Genomic DNA, 10,963 nt, shown 5'->3' on the forward strand with positions numbered 1-10,963 from the left:
GCCTGCACACTTTGTCATGTTGGTCTTGGTTCACCTGTCTTGGTTCCGTAAGTATTTTTCCCATTCTTTATTCCCATAGGAATTTCATACAATATATTATGAAAGCGCTGTGAGCCATGAACCAAACCAACCAGCTCAGAGATGAATCACAACATTACAAACTTTGATTTGAAGCAAATTAAGTATTTAAAAATTGGACAAAATACAAAAGTACAAGACTGTGTCCTTAACATCTTTAATGAGGGAATGAATAACAGTCATATGAAGCATTGTGAATGATGCAGTTAAATTAAAAACTTTAATTTAAAGTTGTTGATCATAACAATAGAATCCATTTATTTAAATTATATTGTAATATATTTGAATAAATAAGTAGGGAGACTGACTCGATTGAGTCATACATTTTTAGCCATTCTGCTGCTGCTACTGCTTCAGTGCCACTACAGCAACAATTGCTACTAGTCCAAATAACACTCCCAATGGTCCCAAAACTTCCATTGGTTTATAATGTGTTTGGGCCTCTTTAAAGTTCTCTAAAGTGGAGTGATGTCCCTTGTTGGTTTCCACCATTTCATCAATCTTCTCCAGCAACTGTGTGACCTGATCTCGATTCTCTATGTCGTTATTGTTGAATGAGTGATATCTGTCACCACAGATGTGAATCAGTGACATGAGATCAGGACTTTCTATGATATATTCCTCTAAAGGTTCACCATTCAGCTGATCAGCATGGGTGAAGAGTATGATGGTGTAGCGTGCAGCATCTTCTCCAAAATGACTCTGAATCCATTGCATAATATTCCTTTCTTTAACTGTGAATCTCACACCCAGTTTGATGACCAACAGGAATGCATGAAGACCAGGATCGGACATGCTAGCGAGGTTCTTCATTTCAGCTATCAGTTTCTCTTCCGTCAGTGATGTATTGAACAGTCCAGGAGTGTCAATGACTAAGGTGGTTTTTCCATTCACTTCTCCTTTTTTTCTCTCACAAGTTTGAGTGATGGCAAGTGGGGAGAAATTGACTGGTGTTTGCAGTTGAACTCTTTCCCGATCCAGTATTACCAAGCACTGCAATCCTCAGATCTACATGAGAAAGAGATGGAATCAGAGTGATTCAGTTTTAATTTACAGTGTCCATGTTACACATTAATGATTAATCAAACACAATAGGCTCAATGTTTGTGGCCATGCTAGGCGCAACGCAAAGTAATCGATTTTCGTGTACACAAGTAGGCGTGAGAGTGAGTGTTTGTGCAAACTCTTGGTGTATTGTATAGGAATAAAGTGACGTAAAATGCAATTTGCTATTTTGTAGAGAAATAGATCATTGCGCTAAGAAGTTTCAGTAGCATGTCTGTTTTCAGCGCAAAGTCTAAACTCAGTTCCTGTATTTGCAGTTTGGAGATACAGTTCATGTCCAAACCCTGAATATATGGTGGAACATAAAATTAAGTCCATGTCAGAATTGTAGCTTTTTTTTTTTTACAACAATTTATGAGATTTGTGTTAAAACTATACTGTATATAAGTTTGGTTAGTTTATTTTTCAATTATCATTATTGTTATGTTTATATTTAAAGTTGTATTGTATGATCTAATGTACAGTACACTGGCCGTAGAGCGATTTTAAAGTCATTGTAAAAAGGAAGAAGTTGGAGAGGGTAAAATGTTTTATGTAATTTGAATTTAGAAATAATTTTGGTTTATTTTCCATATAAAAATCAACCGGTAGAAGGAAAGAGCGTGCTAGCCATTATTTGTGTGTCAGTAGATGAAAATAATTAAAACTACTTATATTTTCTATAATTTAACAGTGTATATGTAAATTCTGGTGAACTTGTGATTTGTTATTTGATTCCAATTGTGGAATTTTCTACGCGTATAAAAGGAGCGAGTCACAATCATCGAAAAATGGTTAACATTCATCAAGGATGCAGTTAATTCACAAACAAACATAAGTCCATATTTTAATTCTTCTAATATATTACATACAGTCCATTTACACTACCAACCTCTTATGAATGTGCTGTCTTTGTTTATAACGCTGGTTAAAATTGGTTGGCATTTTAGTTGACAGATAGACCGATAGACAGATAGATAGACCTTCATGTTGTGATTCCATTATTGCTTGAAATTATTCTTTGAAATCCTTCATCACGTTCATGGTCTTTCAGTCTCCCACTTGTTGAACTGCTGTAGAAACGAAAGTGAATGTATTTTAAATTCCAACTTTCCAGCACACTGAATGAACAATGCCTACAAAAACACCATTGTTATTTATGTGCGTCAGTTCACCCTTATTGCTAGATACCTCACTTTATATGTGTACACACCGTTCACATACGTCCCCTGCACCTGTACCAATAGTGTTGTTTTGTTTTTTTGAATGTAGAATGACCCCACCCCCACCGTGATCCTAAAATGAATTTTTAATTTTGTATGTTTTACTTACCTATACATTTTGATCGATAAGAACATTGTAACCAATAAAACTATTTGATAGATTACAATAAGACTTGACTAGCAAGGCTTTTGTGTTTTGGTCAGTGAGTCTCGAACATACTTCAAAGCAGTCTTCTGGTTGTAAGTATAATTTATGTTATAATTTAGACCAGATTCTTACTTTACCTAACCTGAGAGTAATAAAGGTTGGAGGTGTTAATTTGCCACACTGTTAAACAATATATACAAATATTTGCAAATTAATGTAAAAAAATGAAAATGTGTACATATAAACACATAAATAAATGTTAAAATCTGAACTAAGCATTTATACTTTTATTTCCTTATTTATGTATAATTGTATTTATTTATTTCCACATTTATTTATTACCTTAATTATTTATTTCTAAATTTCTGTATTTCTTTATGTATAGCCTAAATTTCTATATTTTATTTCTATCTCTACACGCACACACACACACACACACACACGCACACACACGCACACACACGCACACACACGCACACGCACAAACACACACGCACACACACGCACACGCACAAACACACACATACGCACACGCACTTTGAGAATGTTACTCATGAAGTTTTTAGACAAAATTAATTCTCAATATTATTCATTATTATCTCTCAAAGTGGATCATCAAAAAGGCTGTTTTTGCAAACATGTAATCACATGTTCAACTGACTAAGTACAACAAAAAAAACTACACAATAACTTTTTCACCACACCTAGTCAGTGCATCATCAAAGAAAAACCTTTCATATGAAGTTATTGTCTTTCATAATGCAATGCTCACAATACTTTTGATAAGCTTCTCTTCTGATTGTGTGAATACATTTAACCAACACTTAATCCATCTGCTCTTAATGGTTTATCACTGAACCGTTTGGTAAACCTAACATAGATTTTACAGTAAATTGGTTTGTCAGCTATATACAGTGTATGGATTTCAAGAACTACACAAATAAAATGAGATTTTGTATGAACATCTAAATTACATGTAACCACACATAATGAATACTCTTAGTGGTAACCACAATTGGTCACCATATAAAAAGGGTGTTGGGGGGTATAAACACTGAGAATTTATTTCAACATCGAGCAGGATAGACAGCAAGGAATTGGAAGAGCTCGTGGACAAGGGATACATCAGAGAGGTGGGCATTGGGCACCAACAGAGAGGTCAGAGAGGTGGGTATGGGGCCCATCGAAGGGTTGGTCATCAGAGAGAAGGAGGCAAAACTGTTGTCTCTAATGAAGTCCGGGTCATCATCACTGATCATGTGGTTAATCGAGGCCTTACTTTGGCAGAGGCTGCCAGATTAGTTGATCCAAATTTAAAAAGATCAACAGTCAATTCTATTATCTGAACTTTTCACCAAGAAAACCATTAAGTCTGGAGGAGAACAATGACACATTTGCCAATGTGGCATCCATCAGCCTTCCAACAGTAACACACCTTTGGAAGAGGCACCAGGTATCAATGAAACACATTTACATGTTGCCTTTTGAGAGAAACAATGACCAGGTGAAACAACTGAGGGCTGAGTATGTTCAGGAACAGCGCTATATACTGTATTACTGTTACTATTTGATGCATCACTTACGTCATATGTATATTGGAACTACACTGTAAAACAAACTAACTGAAATATATTTTTTTTAGAGGGTGATGGTGCTTGATGTTGATATGAACCATCACATGTACATTTTTGTTGATGAAACGGGCTTTAACCTGGCCAAAACGGAAACTTATCGGCCAATGGGCCACTGTCCAAGTGCCTGGACAACGTGGAGGAAACATCTCCATGTGCGCAGCTATCTCTGAAGATGGTGTTGTAGGACGTAGGCCATTACTTGGCTCCTACAACGCTGCACATCTCCTGTCATTGAGCCGGCCTGTCAAGGTGAAGTCGCCACCTATGTAATTGTGTGGGACAATGTCAGGTTCCACCATGCAGAGGTGGTTGAAGCATGGTTTCAGGCCCATCCCCTATTCATGACCCTCTACCTGCCCCCATACTCTCCTTTCTTCAACCCTATTGAGGAATCACCTCAGCATGGAGGTGGAAGGTCTCTAGCGCTCCACCCTCCTTTTGGCCCTTGATGAGGCATGTGATGACATCAGTTTAGACCAATGTTAAGCATGGATTCGCCATGCCAAAAGGTTTTTCCCAAGGTGCATGGACAATTATAACATTCATTCATGTGGATGCAAATCTATGGCCAAATGCTCAAGACAGGCTTGATCCAAATGATTTAATGATAATTAAATTGGGTTAAAACGGGTCACCTTCATTGTTTTCGCATCTGCTGTATTAGACAAAATTGACCATTGAAATCTGCTGCTCGAAAGAACCCAGAAACGGGATTTCCTGTGGTGTGACGTCAGAGTACCTACATGCCAACTGGCTGAAGGGAAGACGGTGGCTCTCAGGTCCTAGTGCCGGCCATTGCATTCTCCGTCAGTGCCACTTATACACAGATCTTTACTTTCTGTGATTTTTTTCCTTCCCTCTATCAACAACGCAATTTTGACTCAATGCAACTTTTATTGAATTACTACACATTAAATAAAATGTTAGAATCAGTGCCCATTTTTTAATCATTCCACCCCTGCCTCTATTAAAGTCTGTGAACGCCACTGCAGCAATTAATACAAAATTAGAGAAACCTAAATTAAAGTGTTCATATCAACGAAGAAACTCTCCATCCAGTCATTTTAAAGGGCATTCATTTTTTTGTTGTTGAGAAAATCAAACCTAAACTGCGTCTTTCCTCGAACTGTTCGCCCCATGTCAAGCAGTTCTATCTAAAATGTATGAAGCAGAATTGGGTATAAACTACCAGAAGCAGGTGTACATTTTGTATGTACCAACTAACGTTTTGAACATACGAAAACTAGGAGCCAGTTTAACCCTCCAGAAGCCAGAAATCCTCCCAGTCCTAATATTGTTCCAAATGCTGCCACTATTAATGAAACTTCCTTCGCATGTCTGTCATTCTGGGCCATTTTAAACATCTTTAAAGTAAAGTGACACTCCTTATTGATATCTGTAATCCTCTCCAGCAGCTCTGTGACCTGATCTCGATTCTCTCTGTCCACATTGTTGAATGAGTGATATCTGCCACCACAGCTGCGAATCAATGACCGAAAACTAAGACTTTCCATGACGAAATCATCTAAAGGTTCACCATTCAGCTGATCAGCATGAGTGAACAGAATGAAGGTGTAGCGTGTAGCGTCTCTTCCGAAGTACTTCTGAATCCATTTCAGCATGTTCTTCTCCTTATCTGAGAGTCCAACATCCAGTCTGATGACCAGCAGGAACGCATGAAGACCAGGATCAGACATGCGAGCGAGGTTCTCCATTTCAGCCTCCAGTTGCTCTTTAGTCAATGATGTATCAAACAGTCCTGGAGTGTCAATCACTGAGATGGTCCTTCCATCCGCTTCTCGTCGTCTTCTCTCGCAACTTTGAGTGACAGCACGTGCAGAGAATTGTACTCGAAATGCATCTCTGTCCAGAATGGTGTTTGCAGCAGAACTCTTCCCTGTTCCTCTGTTACCCAGCAGTGCAATCCTCAGATCTGAGACATGAGAGGAATAAAAGAGCTGATGTAAGAACATAAATGCACATTATTTGTACCTGCGTCTCATTCACTAACCTTGAGCATTTAAATTAAGTAATTGTCATTCAATCCACACAAACGTGCCTCCTTTGTAGATTGCGCTTCATTTACAAAGATTGTCTGGCACAATTTACATAGCTAATACCACGGTAAAGCTAATTTGAATTAAAAAGAGTAAGAGATCTGTACATTTTCTATCGCACTAATTTGTCAAATAATGATTAGGTTAAGGAGAAGGGCATATCCAGATGCATAATGTAGTCAAGTGCACTTTCAGCACGAGTTGTGACAGACTTTACTTTCATATTGTGACGTATTTCCAAGTGAAACGAGAAGGATTTAGCTGCAGGCAGAGCTCCAAAAAGAGGCGGGAGCTCCAAACTGCCATTAAAGATGTAGGGAGCCTCTAACCTAACACTTTCCTTAACTGTGTGTGGAAGTGACGCCTTGTTTTGGAGTTGGCACAACCCCCTTTTGGAGATACCATCCCCATTTGGAGATCTCCAGCCTACAGATATACATACATGAGTGAAATGGCTTATTAAAAAAAGAAAAAAATATGGTGGGAACTTGATTTTATCCATCGGTTGTTGATTGGATTGTGAAAAGTGGGCATTGCCTACCGGAATGGAGGCAGATCTGAATGTGAGCTCATATCTGTAACATACCTGTAATGTCTTTTCGTTTTAAATATATATATATATCAGGTTTCAATTACTGACTGCCAATTGAGTTGAATCGAAATTTTACTTGGGATACACAAATGTCAAAAGTAATATTTATGTAGAATACATTTAAAACATGAATTATGTTCATACGTATGTTTATTTAGCAGTTCTGTGAGAGCAAGTGTGTGACTTAAATGCAACTGCGAGGATGGAGGAATTATTTAGAACTTGTTACAAGTCAGTTTGTATAAGTACAAAGTTTTTTTGAAGCAAAAGGAATACGTAATATGTGTGTGTGTGTGTATATATATATATATACTGTATGTATATATAAATGAGTCATGTAATCTGATTATATTTAGAGAGGCAAAAGCTTATATTAAAAATGTGTCTCAGCTCTGCTTGGCATTTAAAATGTACTAACATGAACAATGAAAACATTTCGATTTTTTGATGGTCTTTAATGTCAATCATTTAATGACCAATCCAATGTGAAAATACAGTGTAGCTGTTTTAAGTTTTATATATAATCATTTAACATATATATATATATATATATATATTTTACTTACCTGCATGGATTTCTGTCATTTTTTCTTGAAGAAGTCACTCGAGTTTTTGGTGTTTTGCAGTTTTCTCTGAAGCTCAGAGGGATTGTTTCAAAAAGAGAATCATACAATCACTTGAATTCATATAAATAAGGTCTTGTAAGACTACAATACATTCAGCTGCCCAGCACCAAAATGTGTTTATGTATCGTTTGCTTTCTTTAAAAAAAAAAATAGTTCTTTAGCCATCTAATTATCTGGCAGTCTACAGATATGACTGAACAGTGCATACAAGTCCAACCCTTCATTTTTAAACGCATTCAAATCAGCTTCAATCAAATGTTGTCATACAGGTTTCAGCCTTTTTGCCAAACTGGTTTCTATTTCTGACTCACTCACAAGTCACATGATGTTGCAGTGTTTGATCAGTATACAAATAAACCATACAAAAATAAGTTTAACCCTTTATGGTACTATGTTGCCATATGGCAACATTGTTTTCCATCACTTACTTGCTACAAATAGTTTGATTCAATAATATCCTAGTTTTATGCCATATTCCATTTATTTTTCCTCTCCAATACTTTTTAAATTACGCTTTTTAAAACATTTCTGTAATTTTTACCTCCTCTAAAAGTTTTACCCAACTGTGAGAAAATATTAATGCAGTGGCTCTTTGCACTGTGTGAATAGCAACAAAAAGCATATTTTTATTTATTCTTATAAGTAATATTAAAGGAAATCTTAAGAGTGGGGACAAAATGGGAAAAAGTGGGACAAACGTGGAATCAAACCTGGTATGTCCGCTTGATAAAACCCATATAGACCATCATTACATTATTGCAACAACACATGGGGGCACAGTTTGACTTTAATTTCTGTGGTTCCATCTCAATTTTGTGTTCCCTGAAATTAAAGTACCTCTGTTCGGTGTTAAATAGAAGGGTATTTTTGAACTGGGATGATGCTATATTTAAATGTAGTTCTTTTGATAAATGTAATTAGACATATACGTAGCCTTGGTTCAATTACACACTACATGATTTCCAATACAACAGGCCTTTTTAGTTCTTTTAGTAGTCATAATTTACTATTAATGTCTACATGGATGCAATATAAGATTTCATGAAGACAGGGGGGCCCTCCCGAGCTGGATGATGAGTTCAACACTGCATCGGAGAGCGTGCTGGCGTTTGACGTGGAAGACTCGACTGGCCACCGTCAGCGTGGGGCTGGACTGGAACCCTCCTGAACAAGTTCACCAGGCCAAGGCACTCAAAGATGTGCTCTTGGATAGTCCTGACCCCGACGTGTTGCAGAAACTGCGCACTTCGACAAACCAGGCAGGCGATGGCCACCCTCGGGGTCCAGGAGCGTCATCTATGGCTGAATCTAGTCGAGATCCGGGATGTGCCCCTCGCACGTAGCTTGGATGCATGGCTCTCACATCATAACCTGTCGCTCTGGTTGGCCAGGCCCATCCGACTCGGCTAGGCGATTCAGTTCACCAGGCCATCGCCCCCTTTCGGCGGCATCCGCTTTACCTTGGTGGATGGAGAATACGACAACACCCTTTGTGCGGAGATCGCAATCCTTTAGATAGAGCCTGTCCCTCCAGCCAAGATGAAGAAGGTTTTTTACAGACCTTACTTCATCGTACCAAAGAAAGGCGGTGGCTTACAACCGATCTTGGACTTGTGAGTTTTCAACCGGGCCTTACACAAACTTCCGTTCAAAATGCTCACGCATTATAACTCGAGTGTCACTGTGCGCCCTGCAGTCTAGGGCTTAAGGTCAACTGGGAAAAGAGCAAGCTCACCCCAGTTCAAAGCATCTCGGCATGGATTTAGACTCAGTCTCAATGACAGCGTGCCTCACCAACGAGCTCGATCAGTTGGTGCTGAAATGCCTCACCTTATTCAAGCCAGGCACAGTGGTTCCTCTAAAACAATTCCAGAGGCTCCTGGGGCATATGGCATCCTCCGCGGTGGTCGCACCACTGGGGTTGATGCATATGAGACCACTTCAGCACTGACTCGAGTCCCAAGATGGGCATGGCGCCGCGGCATGCACCGTGTGTTCATCACCCCCGCCTGCCGCCAGATTTTCAATCCCTGGACAGACCTCTGTTTTCTGTGGACATGAGTCCCCATACAGTAGGTGTCCCAACACATTCTGGTCACCACAGATAACTCCAAACAGGGTTGAGGTTGGGATGGGTTGGCAAATCAACTGCCTAGAATTGCTGGCTGTAATCCTTGCGCACGCTCACGTTATATGTCACAACTCGCCCGCCATCTCTTCCTTTGGAGCATCTGGACCTAAGTCTAAGTGGCCTACCACCTGCTGTCATAGACACGATCATCCAAGCCAGAGCTCCCTCTACCAGGCAGTGACGCGAAGTTGGGTAAGTGCTCTCATTTCTGCAAGAGAGGTTGGGGACCTGCAAGCGTTATCTGTCAGCGACACTTGCCTGGAGTTCAGTCCGGCAGACACCCATGTCGTCCTAAGACCGCGACCAGGCTACGTGCCCATGGTTCCTACGAAACACTTCAGGGACCAGGTAGTGATACTGCAAGCACTGCCCTGGGAGGAGGCAGACCCAGCCTTGTCGTTGCTGTGTCCGGTGCATGTTTTGCATACTTATGTGGACCACACGCAGAGCTTTAGATGTTCTGAGTAGCTGAGTAGCCTATCACACCCAGGCTGTGCCCGCCCCCTTGTGGGTTCGAGCACACTCGACGAGAAATGTGGCATCCTCGTAGGCACTGGCTAATGGCACCTCCCTAGCAGACATATGCAGAGCAGTGGGCTGGGCAACACCCAATACCTATATGAGATTTTAGAATCTCAGGGCTGAGTCGGTATCGTCCCATGTTTTCTCAGGTCTGAGCACGTAGATCTCGGGAATGCGGAACATCTGACCGGGTGTTCCGCTTGCACAAAGCGCCTTTCCCCTCCACTGAGGTGATCACGTGTGCTCTTTTCCCTCAGGAGAGTCCACTAGATTCGCACTCCCTGGATGTTCTTCATCCCTAGCCCTCTGGTCCATGAATTCACCGTAGGAATACCGTGACCAGACCCACTATGGATTCTAAAATTACTCTGCACTGGAATAGGTGCTCCACAGGATGGACCCGTGTGGATTAATCCCCCTGTGTGTATTTTTTGCGGTACAGTCCCCCTATGGGTGGACCCTCATCTCCCTTGGGCAGTCTCCGCTGCCCCCCCCGGTTACCGTGTTGTAGCAATTTCTTCCTCTGGGGTTCCTATGTTGTTTTATGTAGCACCATGGTCCTGGAGGAACGTTGTCTCGTTTCACTGTGTACTGTACTAACTGTATATGGTTGAACAACAATAAAAACAACTTGACTTGACTTGAGAGTAATTTTTGCACACCTTTTTCATTCACCAAGAAAAATGTTTTTGTAAAAATATATGAAGGTAAATAAGATTTTTATTAAGGTACCATGTATGATTGTTTGTTAAATATAAGTGTAAACGTGCAAATTCAATGAAAATTATTACATTGTACTCTCCCTTGTGTTAGTTTAGTGAAAACTGTGGGAACCATGCCTTCATCGTTTTAAAAAGGTTTGTTTTAATAAATTTGAATTATTAATTCTAATTGGCTGTAATGACTGT

General features: G+C 39.9%; 1 protein-coding gene across 1 annotated transcript; it reads right to left on the reverse strand.

The window, feature by feature from the left end:
* Window positions 1-959: 959 nt before the first annotated feature.
* LOC127651165 (GTPase IMAP family member 9-like) lies at window positions 960-7,611 on the reverse strand. The gene is made up of 4 exons (XM_052136873.1): window positions 7,343-7,611; window positions 5,353-6,060; window positions 2,015-2,195; window positions 960-1,086 (listed from the first exon to the last, which is right to left on the reverse strand). The coding sequence occupies exons 1-3, from the start codon at window positions 7,359-7,361 to the stop codon at window positions 2,173-2,175; spliced, it is 750 nt and encodes a 249-aa protein (XP_051992833.1). The 5' UTR covers window positions 7,362-7,611; the 3' UTR covers window positions 960-1,086; window positions 2,015-2,172.
* Between the last annotated feature and the right edge of the window lie 3,352 nt (window positions 7,612-10,963).

This window comes from Xyrauchen texanus, chromosome 11 (genome assembly GCF_025860055.1).
Source record: "Xyrauchen texanus isolate HMW12.3.18 chromosome 11, RBS_HiC_50CHRs, whole genome shotgun sequence".
NCBI lineage: Eukaryota > Metazoa > Chordata > Actinopteri > Cypriniformes > Catostomidae > Xyrauchen > Xyrauchen texanus.

Excerpts from the sequence above, each read along its gene's own strand:
- LOC127651165 (XM_052136873.1), bottom strand. Across the intron at positions 2,196-5,352 it reads AGTTTTCGTATGTTCAAAAC|CAGTTCAACAAGTGGGAGAC; the intron begins GTTAGTTGGTAC and ends TCGTTTCTACAG.